At 36.9% G+C, this 23,688-nt stretch overlaps 1 protein-coding gene across 4 annotated transcripts in view; it reads left to right on the top strand.

The window, feature by feature from the left end:
• Positions 1 to 23,688, top strand: part of ARNT (aryl hydrocarbon receptor nuclear translocator) — a 69,545-nt gene that overhangs the window by 38,214 nt on the left and 7,643 nt on the right. For 3 of the 4 annotated variants that reach the window (XM_055401359.2, XM_055401358.2, XM_088835737.1), the window contains exons 4-14: positions 660 to 704; positions 3,369 to 3,413; positions 5,584 to 5,797; positions 8,593 to 8,806; positions 9,986 to 10,088; positions 12,949 to 13,014; positions 13,429 to 13,514; positions 14,966 to 15,042; positions 15,713 to 15,847; positions 18,125 to 18,199; positions 20,587 to 20,738. In XM_055401359.2, the coding sequence (XP_055257334.2) occupies positions 660 to 704; positions 3,369 to 3,413; positions 5,584 to 5,797; positions 8,593 to 8,806; positions 9,986 to 10,088; positions 12,949 to 13,014; positions 13,429 to 13,514; positions 14,966 to 15,042; positions 15,713 to 15,847; positions 18,125 to 18,199; positions 20,587 to 20,738 (1,212 nt within the window). The remainder of the gene's footprint in view (positions 1 to 659; positions 705 to 3,368; positions 3,414 to 5,583; positions 5,798 to 8,592; positions 8,807 to 9,985; positions 10,089 to 12,948; positions 13,015 to 13,428; positions 13,515 to 14,965; positions 15,043 to 15,712; positions 15,848 to 18,124; positions 18,200 to 20,586; positions 20,739 to 23,688) is intronic. The other variant, XM_088835736.1, reaches the window with a different exon arrangement.

The raw sequence follows: 23,688 nt of genomic DNA, 5'->3' as shown, positions 1-23,688 counted from the left end.
TCAGCCTTAAAAAAGAAGGAAATTCTGTCACATACTACCACGTGGATGAACCTTGAGGACATTATACGAAATGAAATAAGCCTGTCAAAAAAGATAACTACTGTATGATTTCACTTATGTGAGGATGTAAAGTAGTCAAAATCAGAGAGACAAAGTTAGAGTGGTGGTTGTCAAGAGCCTGGGGTGGGATGGGAACAGAGAGAATGAGAAGATGGTGTTCAGTAGCTGTAGAGTTTGTTTTTCAGTGTGAAGAAGTTCTGGAGATACTTTGTACACCAGTGTGAATATAATTAGTGCTACTGAGCCATACACTTGAACATGGTTAAGATGGCAAATTTGATGTTACATGATTTTTGAGGTAATTAAAGAAAAACTAAACTATCTCTAACCTCTGGGAGGTATTGACAGGGCAGTCAGCTGTGCCCTCATGAGCTCAACATCTTTTTTTGAAATGTTTGGTAAGTAAGAGTAAAGGAGACATTAGAAAACAGACAAATGTATTTTTAAGTTCTGTGAGATGATATTATTATCTCTATTGCTTTGTGCTGCCTTTTCAATTGCTTTTTTTGCTGAATATTTTTACCCCTGGTTCTCCTTTCAGAATGAGATAGATATAACAAATGTAATGCCTTGGATTAATCTTTTTTTTTCTCCTTCAGGTGTGATGATGATCAGATGTCTAATGATAAGGAGCGGTTTGCCAGGTAATGTAGTGGAGCATCTTGGTCCTTGTGGGACCAGGCAATTTAAAAATTCTCAGTTTTAATTTTTTCTCAATGAGAGTTAAATTCTCTGCCCATTCTCAGCTAGTGAAAATGAGTATTATAATTGTTGTTTATGGTCAGGTAACATGGCTTCAGACTTATGGCACCAAACTAATGGTATACTTAAACAGTGTTTTTATGTATGTGAGAAATAGCTATACATTATGCCTGCTGGGTGTCCACAGAAACACAAACAATATTAATTTCTTGGTTGCATTTATTATTAAGTGGATCTGCAAAATCTGTATAGATAATGATTTAATTCTTTTAAAAATGACAGCAAGGAAACACTTTACACAAAGAGTGCAGTTTTTATTGAAATACATTTGTTTAAGTTACCTGTCTAGAGCATGAAAAATATTTTGGTTTATATTAAACAAATCCTCTCAACTCAGATATTGGTTTATTCTTAGAAAGTTTATTCTGTATATTGTTAAGCAGTAAATTATTTGTTTTTTAAAAATTGAATTTGCAACCACATCAGAAAAGTGAATAATCCAAAATCCAATGCTTAACTAAGCAATTACTACTTATTCATTGCTGATGCTGCTGGTCTGGGGCCCATTCGTTGAGACCCATTGATGTCAAGGTCTAAGCAATATCATTCAGAGTAGTTTTAAACTACTCTGAAGCAGTGAGATGCCATCATAAGCTTTGAATGAAATGATAATGTATTAATATAAAATGCATATGAATTTTTCTCTAGTAGCTTTATATAGGACTCATTAAAGAGAAGCACTGTAGTCAAGAAGGTAGATGGGAGACCATTGAAACAATAAGACAGTGATAAAATGAGGGCCTGGGCTAGAACGGTGGCAGTGGCAAAAGAAAAGGAGCAGATTTAAAGGTTTCTGAAGAATTTGTAGTTACTTCAAATCTGAAGTAGATGCTTAACAAACACTTTAGGATGTGAATCATCTCTCAAATGAGAAGTTAATAGTAGATATTTGGGCAGTAGTTTTAAAAAAACTGCTTAAGAAAGTGAAGCCATCAAATAATAGTGGTGATAACGGGTTTCACAGTCTCTTTACTGAAATTCTAAAAAGCTATGAAAAGATGACCTGGACTGTTTTAGTCTTCATTTGTCTTGCTTAATGTAAATACTTATACATTCTGTACTTTATTTGGAAATATTGAAGTAGATAAGGGATTATGGATCTGTATTGGTAGGAGTAGTAATAGTAATTTTAGATATTTAACTTGCAGACAACAGAGCTCATTTCTTCGTGGGGTCTTAGTTCCATGACCAGGGATTGAACTGGCACCCTCAGCAGTGAGTGTGTGGAGTGCTAAGTGCTGGACTGCCAGGGAATTCCCGGAACTCATTTCTTTAAGATTTCTTAAGCCAGTTCACCTCAAATATTCTCGTTGGGGATTCAGTAGCTAGTCTTCAAAAGATAAAATGAATTTTCCCAACTTTTTCAAAAAATATTTGTAGTTTGTTAAGGAATTACAATAACCCAGTAAATATGAAACTTTACTTAATATCACCTTTTTCTTGTCAATATGCATAAGTTTTCAGGTGGTTCTTGTCATTACTGTGTTATTTTTTTGTGTGTCTTTTTTCCCCCCTGCTGACCATTTTCTAGAAATTTCCCTATGCATTGATAAAGTCATTGTAGTTGTCATTTTTTAATAGCTGGTCTTTCAGCCTGTTAATATATCATACTTAGATATATTTTCTTAATCTATTCTTAATCTCTTTATATACATATACTTATGTATATATTTAAGATGGAATTGATTACTGATAAACTGAACTACCAATACCAACTTCCAACGTGTTTCTTCATTTGCCACAAACCCTTATAGTATTTCAGTTATTCAGAGAAATTTAGTGGTAATCCTTTGTAGCCCCCTCCAGGGAAGAAGGAGTTGATCTAGGATCCAGCAACGTTTCAGCTTTATTGCAGAGAAATGGGAAAGCGACAGAAGAGAAATTTACCACTTCAAGATCAAATCATTGATAGGGGATGTACTAGATACCTAGCTCTTAGTTTTATTTATGTAATTCTCCAGGGAAACCTGGTTGGTTATTTGTCTGTGAGCACATGTGTTCTGTACGTGTGTTATAGAGAGATTGTGTTTGTGATCACTTGTTTGACATTCTTAACATGATTTACTGCTTGATTTTTTTTTTTCAGTGTAGAAATAGCATATGTGAATTTTACTTTCTTTCCAGATTGGAAGCAGTGTTTGAAAATGGTATCCCTTTGTTTAGTTCTTATTCAAATAGTATGTCTGCTTGGTTTCTAAAGAGATAATTGGCTTTCTGTGCTCAAATTATGTTCATTTATAATGAATATTGGGCTTGCTTTTATGTTGACCTTTGTCCTGTAAGTTACTTTTCCTTTATTCTGACAGTTGGTTTTGTCGAGTACAGGCAAGGTTCTTGTCTATATCTCCATTTCCCCCTCTCTTCTCTGCATCTGTTTTTTTCTGTTATTTTCTTCCCTTCCCTTTCCCCTTTTCGCCTCCCTCTTTCCCTTTCTCCCCTTCCTTCTTTCCTCCCCCCCTTTTCTTCCTTCCTCCCTTCTTTCCCCCCTTTCCTTCCTTCTTTCTTTTTATTTTACGTTTAGCTTAGTTCATTAATTCTGTTTTTAGGTCGGATGATGAGCAGAGCTCTGCGGATAAGGAGAGACTCGCCAGGTAGGAAAATGGTGTCTTTTAGCACAATGAAGTGGATCCTGCTGCTTTTTCTATCCTTTTTCTTATTTCTGCTCTTTTCTTCCCCTTTCTCTTCATGTTTTTCTTTGTCTGTGGCAAGAGAGGACAAGATTTTTAGAAGTTTGTATATAACGGGAACTTTGGCTTCCCCCACCAGAAAGTGGGTGAGTTGAGGGAGCTTAAGAATTTAAGAAGTTTCTATTAGTTTTATAGATTTCTCTTTTTATCTTTATCTTCGCACATTAAGTTTCGCAGAATAAAAAGCTTTTAGAAACAGTGCAGCTGTGCCAGTCGATACTTTAGCAGGAAAATGCTCTTTTATCAGGAAGCCAATAAATATATCTGTGTTTGCAATTAGTTCCCAGTCTTTAGGCCTCAGTATTTTACTCCACACCCTTCTAGAAAGCTCACCCTTATTTTCCTGGGTACACTCACAACCTAGATTACTTTGTCACAGCAGTACTGGTGTGGCTTTGGTGAGTGAATCTTGTGGTTTCTTAGAAAAGCTTAGCAGCCTTGATGTGGCTATTTAAAAGATCAGTCTTCTGGATTTCAGTGTCAGAAACCTGTCAGATACAAGGAAATGGGTGCTTTATGTTTAAGAGTAGAATGTTATGTTTCTCAGGCAGAGTAACTAAATATGGACCTACACTATGAGACCTATTGTTACTTCTTTCAGCTGGGTCACAATCTCATTTTGCTGCTATTTTAATTTATGCCTGCTAACGCTTTCACGTTTCAGGAAACTGGTTGTGGTATGGTGGGAAGAACATTGCATTCAATGGGAATGGGGGCAGCCCTTGGAAAAGTCAGTTAACTACTGGACGTTAGTTTGCTCTAATCATAAAAAAGAGATTTAAGTTAGATTCATTGTTTTCTTTTTTTGTTTGTTTTGGCAGAGAACTTTTGTTCAGATAGAATCTTTAGTGGTAATAGAAGTCCGTAAAAAAGATAAAGCAAAGCTGCTCAAAACAGAAACAGAAATGCAGCATGTTGTTGGAGTCTCTCCTTGAAGCATTCCTACTGAAGGTACCGAGGAACTGTTAGGCTTTTCAGAAATCCAATTTGAAAAATACTGAATTATACTTTTAGCAGTAATTTTACCCTGATTGCAGAGAAGGCAATAGCAGCCCACTCCACTACTCTCGCCTGGAAAATCCCGTGGATGGAGGAGCCTGGTAGGCTGCAGTCCATGGGGTCGCTAAGAGTCAGACATGACTGAGCGACTTCACTTTCACTTTTCACTTTCATTCATTGGAGAAGGAAATGGCAACACACTCCAGTGTTCTTGCCTGGAGAATCCCAGAGATGGGGGAGCCTGGTGGGCTGCCGTCTATGGGGCCGCACAGAGTTGGGCACGACTGAAGCGACTTAGCAGCAGCAGTTACCCTGATTTTGAGGAAGTCAGTATTGGAGATGTGTTCTGCTTACCCTGGTGAGATCCAGATTGTCTGTTTTCAGGCCTTTAAGCATCTTCCTTCCTATCTCCAGTTCACTTTGTCCCAAATTGGGCATCATAAGGGACTTCTAGTAAATGGCATATTATAAATCTCTTGAGCTCAGTGTACTGGCACCACACCCAGATAGAGAAGCTAGGGCCTTGTCCATTAGGGGGACAATAGAACTTCCAATTCTGTCTCCTATTGTTGAGAATAAGAGAGATATTTAGAACAAACAATATTTTATAGACCAGGGAAGTCTATGCTAATCAATTCTTGTATCAACTGTTGAGCAACATATTTCTGTTGGAAAAAATTGGTCATTTTATGTTTTCAGCCTTTAAAAAGTTGAATTGGTAAATAAGAAATCAGCCAAGCTGAGGAACTTAAGTGAATAAAATCAACATTTTTTAAGACTCATTTCTTAAAACACTTTATTCTGAGGGAGTGGTAATTTACATAGGAAGTGAAGTTTCCAGGAGTTAGATTTGCTGTTATCCGCTTGTACTGTTATCTACCTTGTTAGTTTCTATTCCATGCTTGCTCTGCATGAGAGGCTTGGCAGACCTTACTCTAACATCTGATACTTAAGTACCACTAAATCTAAGTACTGCATTTCTTCAGCAGCTCACTTGGTATCCATGTCACTCTCTCTGCTCCCAAGTGGCCAGATATGACCACCTGGATGGGGCCTCTCCTCTCTCTCCATACAGGGAAAACCACAGTGAGATTGAACGGCGACGACGGAACAAGATGACAGCCTACATAACAGAACTGTCAGACATGGTACCCACCTGTAGTGCCCTGGCTCGGAAACCAGACAAGCTAACCATCTTACGCATGGCAGTTTCTCACATGAAGTCCTTGAGAGGAACTGGCAACACATCTACCGACGGCACCTACAAGCCATCTTTCCTCACTGATCAGGTCTCTGGGAAGCACACATGAGGGGGTCTAGAATTTTTTGAAAGTTTTGATCTTTTGGGGGTGGATGCCCATAATCCTGAAGTGTGTGTTATATTGGGAATCAGAGCAGAGCTGAATCTGTAGATTCTTTAAGGACAGGAATTCAGCTCTGAAGGAAATATTCAGGTCATGGGAAAGTAAGTTTTGATCCCTGACTATACCATTTATTAGCTTTGAAACAGAAGTAGAGAAGAATTGTGAAAACTATTTAGCACGCTTACAGGTATTTTAGAACTTAACTCATGAATCCAGTCTTCAGGGTAGACGAACAGTGGAATCTCAGGGATGACTGTGTTCATCCCCAAAGAACCAGTCCTTTTCTTTGGCTTTAGGGTTATAGAAGATGAAAGTAATATATTTCTTTTTCTTGAAGCAGCTTCCAGTTTTAGTGATGAAAGGAATCTAACAGGCAGTTGTTGTTGCTTAGAGCTGTGCTGTGTTACATTCGATGCACTATGAGAGAAATTTCAGCTTTTCAGAAACTCAGTTTGAATATGAATATGTGAGTAGCAGGATACACACATAAGTGAAAAATGAGGAAAATGCGTATGGGAAGAAACGCCATTAAAGAACTTATTAACAATTTATATAGAATTAAATATATGTTTTGGCTTCCCCCATGGCTCAGCAGTAAAGAATCCTCCTGCCATGCAGTAGATGTGGGTTCCCTCCCTGGGTCGGGAAGATCCCCCGGAGGAGAAATGGTAACCTACTCTAGTATTTTTGCCTGGGAAGTCCCATGGACAGAGGAGCTGGCGGGCTCCAGTTCATAGGGTTGCAAAGAGTCTGACACAACTGATAGACTGAACACACAGACACACACAAATACATATATACTAGCGGTATGGCCAAAGCAAATAGAGTGGCTCGGCCTGTGTGAGAATAGTCAGCAAAGACTTCAAAGAGTATAAGATAGCCATGTTCTGTTTTGATTGTTGAAAGTTTATCACATCTATTGCAGAAAATACAGGAAGTACAAGGAAGAAAAAATTGACCTGTAATGCCATCCTTTTATTCAGAGGATCAGAAAGAAGGAAGGAGTGTGGTTTGGAAAAAAGGAATGAAATTTTTCCTAATAGGATGGTCTATATGAAAGCACATATAGCACAAATTTTATATATATATGTACATTGAAATAGCTAATCAGTTTGTACTAACAGAACAATATATCAATATAGATATTGATTCAACAATTTCCAGTTAGGCACTTTTTGTGAGCTAACCAGGTACTTTGTGCTGTTAGAAATGTAAAGAATGGTAAGAGGTAGTCACAGGTAAAAACGTGTAAATAAATAAATCATGATGTAAACACAGAATCCAATCTATATCAGAGGTGCAATAATAAGTCCTGTAGAAGTGTAAATATGGAAAACGAAGAATAGGGGAATAGTGTTGTAAATATTGGAAATAGCTTGATTAAAAGCGCTGTGAGAATAATCAGGTTATTCAAGGGAAATCAGTTTAGCATGCCCTGGGAGATGATAATGGGAAGATAGGCTGGTACCTGATGAAGGAATATTTAAATGTTATGTTAAATAACTTAGATTTTAATTTTTAGGCAATGGGTAGCTATAAAAAATGTGGTAGCATTTTAAGGATGGATTGGAAAGAGTGAAAGCAGGGAGACCATTAGTCTTGGCATGAGATAACTAAGACAGTGACGTTACATTCAAAAATAGAATTGATAAGCTGAGTTATCACTGGAGTGTGAGAGATTAGTTAGATTTTTTTAGACCTATGCCCCGAGAGGAAGGGGATATTGTTAATCAAGAAAGAGAGTGCTGGAAGAGCACAGAGGATTGTTTTTGAAGAGGGAAATAATGCTGGGTTTTGAGATGTTGAAATTGAATTGCTGATAGAATGTCTATTTGGAGATGCTTAGCAGACTTTAGGCAAGTCTAGAAATATAGAGTTGGGTATCATTTCGTAGTAGAGAAGTGAATATGATTTCTCAGAGAGAGAGTGTGGAATAAACAGAGGAGAGAACTTAAGATAGAATGTTGAAAATGCCCACACTCGAAACTTGAACAGAGGAAAAGGAGATTGAAGCAGAGAAGAGACATTTAAGTTCAAGAATGGTGTCATAGAAGCTAGGCAGAAGTAAAATTTAAAGGATAGAATGAGCAACACTGTCAGATCTGTAGTGACATTGTGTACAGCCTCAGGAAAGAGCACTTGAGTTGGCAGTTAGGAATACATTATTAATAGTAACTTGCTGAAAAAAGATGTAGTGGTTGAGAGTGAAGATTGCAGAGGGACTGAGAAATACATGAAAAGTAAGAGTAGAGCCAGTGAGTATAATATTACTCTTAATTTAAGCTTGGCCCTGGAAGATGAGTTGGGCAGAGTTGAGGGAAGTTTCGTATAGAATTAAGAAAACTTGATCATGTTTAAGATTTGAGGGGAAAGAGAACAATATGAATATTTGTAGAGCATCATCCTAAGAAACCAGAGAGGGTGAGATCAAGAACTCAGTTTTTGTTAATGGTAAGCATTTTTATTATCTGTTTTGAGATGTGAGGTAAAGAGGAGGGAGGTGGGTAGTGACATAGACACACTGAACTATCTATTGGAAAAAGCTGCCTTGTCAATGAAGGTGATTATATTTAAGGGACAAATCTGTGCCTGTGGGTGAACAGAAGGCCACTGTTTATGGAAAGATACATATGGTCTGAAGGGTCTTCCTTCTTTCCATAGTAACATTTGTTTTTTTCAAAAGAGTTCCGTATTAACTTGTATTTCTCTTCCTTGGGCAGGAACTGAAACATTTGATCTTGGAGGCAGCAGACGGCTTTCTGTTTATTGTCTCATGTGAGACAGGCCGGGTGGTGTACGTCTCTGACTCAGTGACCCCAGTTTTGAACCAGCCACAGTCTGAGTGGTTTGGTAGCACGCTGTATGATCAGGTGCACCCAGATGATGTGGACAAACTCCGTGAGCAGCTTTCCACTTCGGAAAATGCGCTGACAGGTATGCGTTACACAGGTGGGAAATGAATGGCAAGTCCTTCTTTTTTTCTGAGATAGAAGAGGTATTTTAATGCTTAAATTTTCCCATTGTATCTGGCAAAACTTTTAGAATTTTCTTCTTTCATGACTATAATCTGTTTTTTCATCCACATGCAAGTAATATATTTTGTAGCCCATCCTTAGAAAATGTTTCATTAGTGACAGTGTTTATATAAAAGTTTACTTTAGTCTTAATATTAGTGTAAATACACCATAAAGGCCAAACCTGCAATACAACCACCTCCCTTGTCATTTAAAAAAAATTAAATTGTCCATGTTTATGTCTAATTTGTATAGGTAATTACTTGGTATTTTTTCTACCAAGTTTTGCTTGGCTTTGACTTTGTGCTTGGTTCTATGATGATAGATTTTTATTTTAGAGAGGAATGGTTATCGTTCAGTATATGAGGTGTTTTTGTTTGTATCGGCACTATTTTTCTGTCTTGTTTTTGTCCCCCCCCCCGACCCAGCTGCCTCCGTTTAATGTTATTCAGTCCTTTTGCCAGAGTTTGGCTGAAGGAAATAAGTCACATCTGCTCCTAAGCAATCTGGAAAAAATTTTAATGTGGAAACAGATTAAAGCTGGTAATTGAAATCAAATCCATTGTGGTCATATTAATGTTGGTATTTAGCTTTCCCTTCTTTTATGTTTTTATGGATTTCATTTTTCGAGTTCTTCTCAAAAGTTCCCATTTGGTTTCTATATAATATAGGAGGGACAATTTTAGCATGAAACAGATGTGTTTTTCTATAGCATATAAAATTATTTGTTTTTAAACCAATGACATTCACTCTGTGTGTGTGTGTGCACGCGCGTACATGCATGCATATGTGTAAAAATAATCAGTCCCAAGAATATAACCTTGCTCTTGCTTGCCAGCTCTACCTACTTCTGCTCCTGTCTTCCCTTGCACAAAGTTATTTCCAGTGCTGCCTTTGAACTGAAGCGTAAGATTCATTGATGGGAATCGAGGTGTTTTAGACTTGAAAAAAATCCATCTCATACTTGGCTTATTCTGTTGTAAGCAAGGTGATTGAAGAGCGTGAATAGGCTATTTACTTAGCTTTGCCTCCAGTATCTCTCCCCCTCTTCCCTGCACACAAGAATGTACTCCAGACTCTTCTTCACTTCCTTCTTCAGGGCGTATCCTGGATCTGAAGACTGGAACAGTGAAAAAGGAAGGTCAGCAGTCTTCCATGAGGATGTGTATGGGCTCAAGGAGATCATTTATTTGCCGTATGAGGTGAGTGTCAGGATGAGGATTATGACTTGTCATAGGAAGAATTCAGAACTGAGGGTTTGATTTCTGGTCAGAGGAGTTAAACTTTTAAATCTAAGCTCCAGGTAGATTAAATTTAACTCTCAAGACCCGATTTAGTCATAACACAAAATAAAGTGATAAGCAAACTAGTATTTACTGAACTCTTCTTATGATAGGTGCTTTATGTGTCATCTCATTTTCCACAACTGCCCCGTCGAGTAGAATTCAAGGTTACTATTTGCTGATTAAAAAAAAAAATGACACAAAGAAATTGACTTCCCATGTTTGATTCAGGATTTTATTTTAATCCATACTAGTTGGATGCCAGGATCTATATTTTTTTCCTGGTGTATTCCAAGACAACGTCCATGTACTCAGGCTACTTCTGCCCCCTTCTCTTCCCTTTAGTAGAGATTTAAGACTTTCTGATTCCTTTCACTTAATATTTAACATTTATAAATTATATACTGTACATTTTAGGATTCTGAAGAAAGGATGGTGGTAGTTTTCATCATAGGTAGAGAAGACATCTCTTCATGTCACAAAATAAATTCAGGTTGTGTAATGGAAATTGACTATTGAGAGGATGCTTATTAGACGTGATGAATAGGATATTAAGAAAGGTTTCCTGGGGGTGTTACAAAATTTAATATTATGTGGCTTAGTGGTTTGGAGTAGCTTCTAGACCCAGACTACTGGATTTATCACTTATCTTCTGACCTTGAATGGATTAAATGACTGCCTTGTGTTTTTATTTCTTCACCTAATATTGGGAGTTATATCAGCCTCATAAGGTTGTTATGAAGATTAGAGGAATAAATATATATAAAGATGCTTAGGACTTCTCTGTTGGTCCAGTGGTTAAGAATCTACCTGCCAGTGCAGGGGACACAGGTTCGACTCCCAGTCTGGAAACATCCCACAGGCCTCAGAATAACTAAGCTGTCATGCCAAACTACTGCATAGAACCCGTGCTCTTCAACGTGAGAAGCTGCTGTAATGAAAAGCCCACTTCCTGCAACTAGAGAAAAAGCCCACATGTAGCAATGAAGACCCAGCACACCAAAATAAATAAATTTTTAAAAGATCCTTAGAATAATGCCCGACACATAAAATTCTATGTATGTTTTATTTATTATTAAAGAAATGAGAGAAAGAAAGTAGTGAGAATGGGAGAGGGTGTCCCAGTATGTGGACATGGCTAATGCAATGACATACAGAGGAGCAAGGTAAATAATAAGGTGATTGTGTGCATTCTAAGTTGCTTTAGTCGTGTCTGACTCTTTGCGATCCTATGGACCGTAGCTTCCCAGGCTCCTCTCCTCTAGGGGTCTTCCCAACCCAGGGATCGGACCAGCATCTCTTAAAGTCTCCTGCATTGGTCGGCAGGTTCTTTACCACTGGTGCCACCTGGGAAGTCCTAGATAATAACAAAATACAGGAAATAGATTTTGTTGCAGCATAGTGCTGGAGTTTACAAACCGCATCTCTCTTTGTAAATAAAGCTTTATTGGAACATAGCCATGCCCATTTATTGACATACTCTCTGGCTGCTTTCATACTCTTAATAGTAGAGTTGACTAGTTATAACAAATTGTTTGGCCCACAGAGCTGAAAATATTTACTGTCTGGTTATTTACAGAAAAAGTGTACTAACTCCTGATGTAGAGAATATCTCCATTTGTAGAGCACATAGAACATTTTGATTTAAAAACTCTGAGACAGTTAACAAGTTTTAGAAATACCAAACCTGATTTCTTTATCTTTCATTGTTAGGAGCATTGTTGCCAATTTTCTGTGTCAAGTTGTATCCAGAGCCTGTTATCTGGCTGTTAAATGATGAAAACTTTGATAGTGCAGCTTTTTTCCCTTTATTTTTTTATTGAAATGTGGTGGAATTACAATATTGTAGTAATTACAGCTGAACAGCTGTATATAGCTGTATACATATATCTACGTATATATTCTTTTTCATATTCTTTTCCATTATGGGTTATCACAGAATATTGAATATGGTTCCCTGTGTCATTCAGTAGACCTTTTGTTTATCCATTCTATATATTCCAGTTTGCATCAGCTAATCCCAGACTCCCAATCCAAACCTCTCCCACCTTTTTCCCCTTTGCAGCCCCCTGTCTATTTTCTGTGTCCCTGATTCTGTTTCATAGATAGGTTCACTTGTATCCTATTTTAGATTCCACGTAGAAGTGATATCACATGTTATTTGCCTTTCTTTTTCTTACTTCACTTGGTATGATCATATCTAGATTCATCCATGTTGCTACAAATGGCATTCTTTTTTTTTGGCTGATTAGTATTCCATTTTATATATGTACCAGATCTTGTGTACCCATTCATCTGTAGATGGACCTTTAGGTTCCTTCCATGTCTTGGCTGTTGTGAGTAGTGCTGCTGCAAACATAGGAATACATTTATCTTTTTTTAATTACAATTTTGTTGGATCATATGGTAATTCTGTTTTTAGTATTCTGAGGAACCTCCATACTGTTTTCCACAGTGGCTGCATCAACTTGAATTCCTCGCATCAGTGTAGGAGGGTTCCCCTTTCTCCACATCCTCTCAGCATTTATTTGTAGACTTTTTAATTATGGCCATTCTGACCAGTTTGAGGTGGTACCTCATTATAGTTTTGATTTGCATTTCTCTATTAATTAGCAGTATTGAGCAACTTTTCACATACCTTTTGGCCATCTGTGTTTCTTCTTTGGAGAGATGTCTCTTTATATTTTCTGCCCATTTTTCGATTGTTTTTTTTTTTTTCCAAGTTGTATGAATGATAGTGCATCTTAATTGCTTTTAATCTCTCTGTTCATTGAAACAGGTGTGGCAATAGCTCTGTGGATTCAGTCTCCGTGAATAGGCTGAGCTTTGTGAGAAACAGATGCAGGTGAGATCTTAAGCAGTAAAAAAAAAAAACCCAAAAACCCAAAGGGATGGTCAGGTACCTGTAGAGACCATCACATTTGCAACTATCTTACTATAGTACTTCCTTCAGCAGCCCTTACCCTCATCCCTCACTTCTCAGTTACATTTTTATTTTTCCTGAACTTCTAAAGCATCTTTTGCTCATCCTGTTTAAGGAAGTTACACTCCCACTTTACCTGCTTTCTTCCTGCTGCAGAACCTTTCAGTTGCTTTACTTTGGCAAAGGTTAAAAAATATGGTGGTCACTTTAGGTGGGAAAGGTCTAGTCATCCTATTATTTAAACACCCAATAGCCTAAAGTTAAAGGTGCTAAGCCAGCATTGCTTTTTAAATGATACTGAGTAAGGTTTTTTCCTCACACCTGTAATTTTTTTAGGAATGGACTTGGCTCTGCAAAGGATGGGGAACCTCATTTCGTGGTGGTCCACTGCACAGGCTATATCAAGGCCTGGCCCCCAGCAGGTAGGAAAGTTGAAGAGTGATTTCTTTCTGGGTGCAGCTAGTTCCTCAGAGTCCAAGAAAGTTAACATTTATCATACACATTTATCATATACCTGTTGCATATGAAATGTGCTTTGGTATAAACTGTAAGAAGATAGGAAAGAAAAAGTGGACTCTTTCCCTTCCATTATGGATTTTGTATTTCAGTTAGTGGAGAAGGAAATGGCAGTCCACTCCAGTACTCTTGCCTGGAAAATTCCATGGACTGAGGAGCCTGGTGGGCTATATATAGTCCATGGGGTCGCAAAGAGTCGGACATGACTGAGCGACTTCACTACTACTTCTGTTCCAGTTAGGGAGATGGATTTCTCAGACTTGAAAATGACTTAGTATTGGCTGTGTCTTTTATTGGAACTAAAAGTCAAAAGGGAATGTAAGAAAAGTGGTTGGGGTACAAGGATCAGACTTTTAATCTGGCTGGTCAGAATTTCCAAATCTTAGCAACTTTATTACCTCCCTGCTGCGTAGGTATAACAGAATTGGGGGTTCTAGAGGGATAGCAGCTAAGAGAGGCAAGGTAGTGTATTTTGGTAAGAGGTTAAACTTTTAATTTGGAAAAACCTAGGTTTATTTCTGACATTATTTACTAGTGGTGTATCTTAGTAAGTTACTTGACTTAAAAAACCCTCAATTTTCTCATCTATAATCTGGAGATAATATAACCCATAGAGAGTTATTATGAGGATTAGGTTTAATGTAAGAAAAGAACTTAGCCTAGTGCCTGGCATATGGTAGGTACCCCCAAAATGGTATTTAAATGTAATTAAGATAAATTAATTTTAAGTTGTAATGGTGTTTGAACTTTTTAGATTATATACTGTATAAACGATACATTTACAATATGTATGGTCTTTTATATGTCTATGTAGCTTTCAAATAAATACTATTTTTCTTGGTAAAAAGAAGATAAATATGCAAAGAGTAGCGGGAAAATGCAACTGTCTCCCCTTTCCACATAAAACATTGAAGTCCTGGCTTCTCTGTTTTCCAAAGGAGATAACTATTGGTGTTTGGTTTAATTTCATTTTTGGTTGTTTTTTTAATTTGAAAGTCACAGGTTAGGCAAGACATCTATTCTCTTAATGATGATAGGTCACAGAGTGACCAAATACAGTGTCTTCATATGTATTTGGTTTGGCCATCTTAATCTCTTAGAATACTTTGTGTAGGACCTGTGCTCTGTAATTTTTTATAGTTAATGTGAGTAATATATGAATTAACATGTATAAAAATACTTAAAACGGTACAAGTTCTTTCGGTTATTTACCTTTATTCTTATCTTTTATCTCTCTTTGTTGTTTTATACCTAGTCTCATTATATCTGTGTGTGTTTTAAATCTTTACGCATCTAATTTTTGAAGACAGTTGTGTTTGGGATACATGTTAAACCTTCTAACTTCAACTTCTTGAAGGTGTCTCACTTCCAGATGATGACCCAGAAGCTGGCCAGGGGAGCAAGTTTTGCCTAGTGGCCATTGGCAGATTGCAGGCAAGTACGAATTTTCTGCATCGGTTAATATATCACCCCCTTTCAGTGGGAGAAAATCTTCAGGATGTGTTCATGTTATTTTTTTTCTTTTACTCTCTGAATACAAATGAAGCATTCTGAAAATCCCCAAATATGGAGGAATAAGGCATTCACACTTAACATTGCTTCTGTCGATTTAGCAGAAACTGAAGACAGTGAAAGATCTTTTGAAGAGAGAGGTCTTTTCCTTTTTCATACTTTTAGCTTTGCAGTGCTAAATTTTCTGTTTCCAACTGATTTCTTTTGCTCCTATACAATGTAAGAGAGTTCTTCTCATTTTTCATTTCATGACTGGCAGTAGGGAAGTGGAATTATTTTGATTCTCCTTACAAAAACAGATGTTTCTTGATTACTTGGGAGAATAATTTTCCAATATGAATAATGAACACAACTTAGCTAAATGAAAGTAGGTGGATTTGGGGTTGAATGAATTTTTACCTTTCTTCACAAAGTTAGTGAAGAGTACATGTGTGGGAGTGGAGCTAGGCCTCACGCCCTATCTGTGATTATCATTTTTTCCTTTCTGGATGAGTTGTGACAGTTCAGAAATTCCTAAAATTGGGAACCTGATGGGAAGTACATCTGTAAAGAATGGTGTCATTTTATCTCATTTTTATCTCTTTACTTTCAGGTAACTAGTTCTCCCAATTGTACAGACATGAGTAATGTTTGTCAACCAACAGAGTTCATCTCTCGACACAATATTGAGGGAATCTTCACTTTTGTGGATCATCGCTGTGTGGCTACTGTTGGCTACCAGCCACAGGTGAGGAGCTGGAGTTGTTACACCACTGATATTTAGGCCTCTGTTTTCCCTTGGATGTGCTGAGATTATTCATTCATGTAATTCCAGAGATAGTCAAAACATAGCAGCCCCAGCTCAGAAAAAGAGATGATCCTATTCTATTGATAGCTAAGTATAATCTCAGCTTCCTACCAAGGTTAGCATCTGAGCTAGAAAAATACGACTTGTGAAACCAGGTGGGAGCAGCAGGTATGAATGTGTATTTCTTTGTTATTAATGATATTAATACAGATAATGATGCACTTTAACTAGCTCTAATGATATGCCCACCTTTAGATAATGAATATAATCAATCTAGGTGCATAGTAACCCATTAAGTATGCAACTTTAGCACTAGTTATTATGATTTATTTAGATATCTCTTTCTGCAGACCAGATATAACTATATCTGAATTGAGAAATAGGTCGTCACATAAACTTCAAAATTCTAGCCACCAGGAGGGACTTCTGGCTGTGGCTGTGTAAAGAAGCTGGTGAAAAAGAGATCTTGAAAAAGAAGAACAAAGTCATTTACACTTCCTAATGCAGCACCTGTTGTAAAACTGTTGTTACCAAGACAGTGTGGTGTTGGTGTAGGGATAGTTATTATCTAGATCAGTAGATCAGAATGGAGTCTATTCTCACATTAATGGTCAACTGATCAGCTAATTTTCAACAAAGATATCAACATGATTCAAGGGGAAAAGAAGCTTTTCCAATAGATAGGGATGGGACAATTGGATATTCATGTGCAAAACAGAATAAAACAAAAAGAACTTAGACTCTTACCTCGTAGCATACACAGAAATCAACTCCAAGATGTAAAGGTGTAAGAACCAAAGTTATAAAACTTCTGGAAGAAAATAGGAGAAAATCTTTGTGATCTTGGGTTAGGCAAAGACTTTTTTTTTTTTTTTGGCTGCACTGTGCAGCCTGCTGGATCTTAGTGCTCCCCACCAAGAATTGAACCTGGGCCATGGCAGTGAAAATACCGAGTCCTACCCACCAGACTGCCAGGGAATTCCCTAGACAAAGATTTGTTTTATGACACTAAAAACGTGGTTCACAAAATAAATTTGATAAGTTGGATTTTATAAGAGTTAAAATTTGCCCTCATAAAAGGACATCATTAAGAAAATGATAAGACTAGCCACAGATTGGGAAAAAATATTTATAAATCATATATCTGAAAAAAGATTTGTATCCAAAATATATGAAGAACTCTTAAAACTCATTAAGACAACCAGCCGGTAAAAAAAGAGCACAAGATTTGAACAGACATTTCATCAAAGAAGAAATATGAATAGCATGTAAAAAGTTGCTCATCATTAGGAAAATACACATTAAAACCACAATGAGATACCACTGTATCCCATTAGAATGGGTATAATCAAAAAATATTGGCAAGACCATGGAGAAACAAAACCTTCATACATTGTTGGTAGGTAAGTAAAATGGTCAACTACTTTGGGAAAACATTTTGACAGTTTCTTAAAAAGTTAAACACACACTTACCCGACAAATTAGCAGGTCCACTCCTAAGTATTTACCTAAGAGAAAGAAAGCATATGTTCACAGAAAGACTGACACCCAGATGTTCATGACTGTATTATTTATAATAGCCAAAAAGTGAAAACAGCCTAAATGTCCTTTAACTAATGAATGGATACACACTGTGATATATCCATGTTAGAATACTTATAAGCAATAAAAGATATACTATTGATATTTAGAACAACACAGATGAACTTCATTAAAATATTAGGTTAAATGAAAGAAACCAGACCCAAAAGACTGCCTGTTCTATGATTCCATTTGTACAGAGAAGCAAAACTAAAGAAGCAGAAAGCAGATCAGTGGATGGCAGAGGGATTGACCTCAGACTGGCACAAAGGAAATTTTAGGGGCAGTGGACATGTTCTAAAATTGAATTGAGGATAATGGTTGTATAACCATATAAATTTATTATAGATCATTAAATTAAAATTATAAAATTCACTTGGGATGAGTGAGCCTATCTAAATTATACCTCAAATCTGTAAAAAATGCAGTTAAAATAAATGTGCAATATCCTAAAAAAGAAAATTGCTCTAGAGGTCAGTTATTTAGCAGATTCCATTTGTTTTTGTGTTTTTTTCCCCTCTACTCTATAATCCTAGCATAAAAGCAAGAGAAATTAAATCCAGTTCCTTTCCAAATGGGCCAGGGAAGTTAGGTGATCATAAAAGTGTTGATCTTACTTTTCTTTTCCTCTTTTAGGAACTCTTAGGAAAGAATATTGTAGAATTCTGTCATCCTGAAGACCAGCAACTTCTAAGAGATAGCTTCCAACAGGTAGCTTTTTTTCCTGGTTTGAATTAGAGTAATATTTTTGTCTAATATCTGTTATTACATTTATCCAACAAATACGTATTGAGGACTGATTAATTGAGCACTATGGCAGGCCTTGCAGTTGTACACTATTACTTGTATTATTAAGAAACAGAAAGGACCAGTACTTGGAAATTATGGATAAAGTAATATTCAAGGTGTTTTTGTTTGGCTTTGGCTACTCAACATCAAAGCGGCCATCTTTAAAGTATTTAAAATATTCTGCACTTAACCGAACAGTGGGTGGTAGTTGAATAATTCATTTCACAGTTCTTCTGTAGATAAGTAAGAGTTAACTCTTAATTGTAAGCTAACTCTTAATTATACTTTTTTAGGCCCTAGATTCTGAAAACATCTGGTGAATTCTAATTTCAGGACAGACTTGGCTTTAGATGGTACTCTTACTTTCTATTAGTTGGGTTAATTTCCCTCTTTAAGTCTCACTAGTGTTTTTACTGGGTTTCCCCGCAATGCAGGAGACCGCAGTTCAATTCCTGGGTCAGGAAGATCCCCTGGAGAAGGGATAAACTACCCACTCCAGTATTCTTGGGTCCTTTGTGGTCCAGTCATTAAAGAATCCACCTGCAATGTTGGAGACCTGGGTTTGATCCCTGGAAGAGGGCATGGCAACCCACTCTAGTATTCTTGCCTGGAGAATTCCCATAAACAGAGGTGCCTAGTGGGCTGCAGTCTATGAGGTTGCAAAGAGTCGGACACAACTAAGCACAGCACAGCATAGTATTTTTACTGATACAGTAGGCATATAAGATAAAGCATTTAAAACACATAGCCCAACTTCTAGAGGAAATCAGACAATGGTAGTAAAAAGTCTGTTTCCTGACTTTTCAGCATCACTTGTTTTATCCATGTAGAAGGATCACATTGCATTATATGTGCAGTCTTAGAAAAGCTATTCTGACTTCTGTTGAAACTGTTCAAAGCTTAGGACATAGACTTCTAGTGTGAGAAGATATTGTACAGTATATTTTAAATCCATGAAATTCATAATTCTGACACTTTTGGCCACAGAGTACCTACCATTTTATCACTTGTAGAAAATGTTTATTCCAAAGCAATGGGTGAGTCAGACACACTGTGATCTCAAGGTTTTTTATTCTGACATCAGTTGCTGCTGTGATACTTGTGTGCTAATAAGCAAAGGTACTTTTTACTGTGCAGACTAGTTGCTGCTTACTAGATTTTGATATTTCTTAAGTCTAGATGGATTTATATTCTTTTTGTTTCTCAGTACATAAATTTAGTTACTATTTCTAATGAAGCTTGTTTCCCTTGTTTTCTTCCCATTTTGGTTCTTGTTATACTTTGTTTCACATTTGATTTTTAAAAGTTTTATTTATATATTTTAAATGTACCATTTTAGTATTATTAAGTGAAATGTATCCCATTTCTGTTATAATTATTTCTCAGTCAAACTGTAATATCAGCGTTACTGCCACTCTTCTGTCAACTTAAACACAAATATTATCACTTAACTTTCGGTTAAAAAGCAATTTATAATGTAGGTATTTTGAAGTACTGAACTTATCCTCTGTTGGTGTAGATACGTACAGCAATAATCAGGTTTCAAATACAGTACTTGGTTTGTATACAAATGTAATATTCATTGTGTATATATTATTCAGTGAGCACATGTAAGTGTTAAAGATTACTTAATAATTATTCATATCACATTTTTTTAGATGTTAAGTAAATTTATTCTTAAAAAAAGTAAAAACACATAGCCTGGTGCTTGGCATACTGTAAATAGAAAACAAATCTTAGCTTCTAATATTTTTATTATAAAGGAGGGGAATTCCAAAGATTATTTTCTGTTCTATGAGATCAGAAATGAAAATAATAAAAAATGACTTTCTTTAAAAAACAAAATAAAACTAAAGCCATTTTACTTTTATTTATAGAAACCTTCATGTGTGCTGTGAAAACAGAAATTCTCAGCCATAGTGGTAAAAACTAGGATTGAGGGGCAGCATGTAGGCAATGCTCAGTGTCATTAAACTTTTAAATTTTTTACTAAATTTGCTAGATCAGTGTATCTTTAAGGGACTTTCCAAAGGAAGTGGGGAAACATAGTCTTCTCTCCTGGAAATAATTGTTGTTCCTGTTAGACATTGGTGAAAGTGGTCAGATAGCTTGGCACTCTAAGAAGAAACATGGTGAATATACCTCCTTATTATTTAGTCACTTAATAATGTTTCACTCCCCAAGTTGTTTTGTTAGTAACATTGCAAGATATTGTTATTTCAAGGACAGTGACACAAGAATCCTAGGATTGTACATGTCTAAAGAAAATTTTTTGCGAGTTTCAACTGATAGTATGAAACCTTTTTCAGGTGGTGAAGTTAAAAGGCCAGGTGCTGTCTGTCATGTTCCGGTTTCGGTCTAAAAACCGAGAATGGCTCTGGATGAGAACCAGCTCTTTTACTTTCCAGAACCCTTACTCAGATGAAATTGAGTACATCATCTGTACCAACACCAATGTGAAGTATGTACCTTAAAGAACTTTTCCAGTGTTGGAATTTCTCATGGGCCAAGTCTGCTTGGCTACCACCTCTTCTACTTTTCTAGTAGTAAATACCATTAGTTCCGCATCTGCCAACTTCTTAGAATTTGGGGTAGTTCATCCAGGTAGAATAAAAAAAATTTTAATTTTTTTGTAGGAATATAGTTGGTTTACACTAGTAGACTAAAATTTTAGCAAACAATAGCTTAGAGACTAGTTTCTGGCATGTGAAGAGTTTGGTCAGTTGACCTTTGAACATGAGTTTGAACTGCAGTGGTCCACTTATACGCAGAATTTTTTCAATAGTAAATAATACAGTACTACATGAACCCCATATGGAGGGCTGACTATATAAGTTATACTCAGATTTTTGACTACTTGGAGAGTCAGTGCCCCTAACCCCCGAATTGTTCAAAGGGCAACTGTATTTCAATTTTGTTTCAGTCTTGTCTAGAAATAATTTTGTTTTATACATCAGTTTATTGCTGTAGTCTGGCAGATTTTTTTTTTTTCTTTCCTAGAACGGGTGTCTGCGAACTTTCCTAAGAGACCAGATAGTAAATATTTCAGCATTGTGGGACATGCAGTCTCTATTGCAGCTGCTCAACGTTGCTCTTGTAGCACAAAAACAGTTCTAGACAAATGAAATTAATAAAGATGGCTGTGTTCCAGTAAACTTTTATTTACAGAAACGGGCAGTGGACTGGATTTGGCCTATGGACCATACTTTGCTTTAGAGCATAGCTATATTGACTAATTTATTAGTTTTTGTTTCTCTGTTCTTTGATTGTCTTCTGTTTGAACTTTTCCTCAGCTTTGTAAGAGTTTTATTAGAATAGATTTCATATACCATACAGTTTACTCATTTAAAAGGTATAATTTTTTTAGTATGTCATAGGGCTGTGCGGGTATTACCACACAAAATAGCTATTACCCCCAAAGAAATCCTGTACTTATTAACAGTATCTTCCTCAAGCCCTGTGTAACTTAATCTATTATGTGTCTCTCTAAATTTGCCTGGTCTGGACATTTCTGATAAATGGAAACACATTTTTGTTTATCCATTCGTTGGTTGGTGGATATCGAGTTGTTTACATTTTTTTGGATACTAAGAATGCTGCTGTGAACACTTGTGTACAGCTTTTTGTGTGGATATGTTATTCTCTTGGGTATATATACCTAGGTAGCTCAGGTGGTAAAGAATCTGCCTACAATGCAGGAAACCCCGGTTTGATTCCTGGATCGGGAAGATCCCCTGGAGAAGGAATATTCTACCCACTCCAGTATTCTTGGGCTTCCCTGGTGGTTCAGATGGTAAAGAATCCACCTGCAGTATGGGAGACCTGGGTTTGATCCCTGGGCTGGGAAGATCCCCTGGAGGAGGGCATGGTGACTCACTCCAGTATTGCCTGGAGAATCCCCATGCACAGAGGAGCCTGGCGGACTATAATCCATGGGATCACAAAGAGTCGAACATGACTGAGGGACTTAGCACAGCCTAGAATTGCTGGGTCACATGGTAACTCTATGCTTAATCTTTTGAGAAACTCCCAAACTGTTTTCCAGAGCTGCTGTACCAGTTTGCGTTCTCAGCAGCAGTGCTGTACTTTTCTCGTCAGCAGTGTATGAGGGGTTCAGCCTCTCCACATTCTTGCTGTCTTTTTTTATTGTACCCATCCCAGTGGGTGTCAGTTGTCAAGGTACTTCTTTTCCATTTAATCTTTCTATGTAGAATTGGCCTTGAACCCACTTCTGAGGATCTGATTAGAAGTAATTATCAAGTGTGAATAATACCTGGTGACAACATTGAGTCTCTGTATCCTCTAATTTAACTTTTAGGGCTCATGAAGTTTAATTTTTTGTTAATTAATTTAGTATAACAGTGGATTCAGTTCAAAATTTTCATTAACTTAGGACTCAAGTCATTATAGTTGTTTTGTTTTTTTGCATCTTTATATTTCTGAACAACAGCTGTTTTGTGTTTCTCTTTTGCTTAAATTTTGAAATGTTTAAGTCTTTTTAAGAAGTTGTTTCTGGAAATAATGGCTTTTCCCATTTTTGCATACTACAGTTTTTCCTGCTGTCAGTTCAGTTCAGTCGCTCAGTCATGTCTGACTCTTTGTGACCCTGTGAATCACAGCACACCAGGCCTCCCTGTTCGTCACCAACTCCCAGAGTTCACCCAAACTCATGTCCATCGAGTTGGTGATGCCATCCAGCCATCTCATTCTCTGTTGTCCCCTTCTCCTCCTGCCCCCAATCCCCCCCAGCATCAGGGTCTTTTCCAGTGAGTCAACTCTTCGCGTGAGGTGGCTGAAGTATTGGAGCTTTAGCTTCAACATCAGTCCTTCCAATGAATACCCAGGACTGGTCTCCTTTAGAATGGACTGGTTGGATCTCCTTGCAGTCCAAGGGACTTGCAAGAATCTTCTCCAGCACCATAGTTCAGAAGCATCAATTCTTTGGTGATCAGCTTTCTTCACAGTTCAACTCTCACATCCATACATGACCACTGGAAAAACCATAGCCTTGACTAGATAGATCTTTGTTGGCAAAGTAGTGTCTCTGCTTTTTAAGGTGCTATCTAGGTTGGTCATAACTTTCCTTCCAAGGAGTAAGCATCTTTTAATTTCATGACTGCAATCAGCATCTGCAGTGATTTTGGGTTTCCTACTGCAGTTGGTTTTAATTAATTCTTAATACTTTATTTTGTAATTAATATTATTTGTAGAAAATATTGAAAATAGCAAAGAGAAGGAAAACAGTTCTCACCATCAAGAAATAGTCTTTGTGTTTCAGTGTGTACTTTCATCACTTTTTTTACTTATGTTTTTTTTAAACACAATATATGGATATGCAACATATACATAACACACATCCACAACTACTAGGTATTGAATACCTGGAAGGAGTTAGAGCCCAAACAGGATGA

Source organism: Moschus berezovskii, chromosome 4, assembly GCF_049115385.1.
Source record: "Moschus berezovskii isolate FMDL1 chromosome 4, NW_MosBer_1.0, whole genome shotgun sequence".
NCBI lineage: Eukaryota > Metazoa > Chordata > Mammalia > Artiodactyla > Moschidae > Moschus > Moschus berezovskii.
This window is presented reverse-complemented; position numbering and strand designations above follow the sequence as displayed.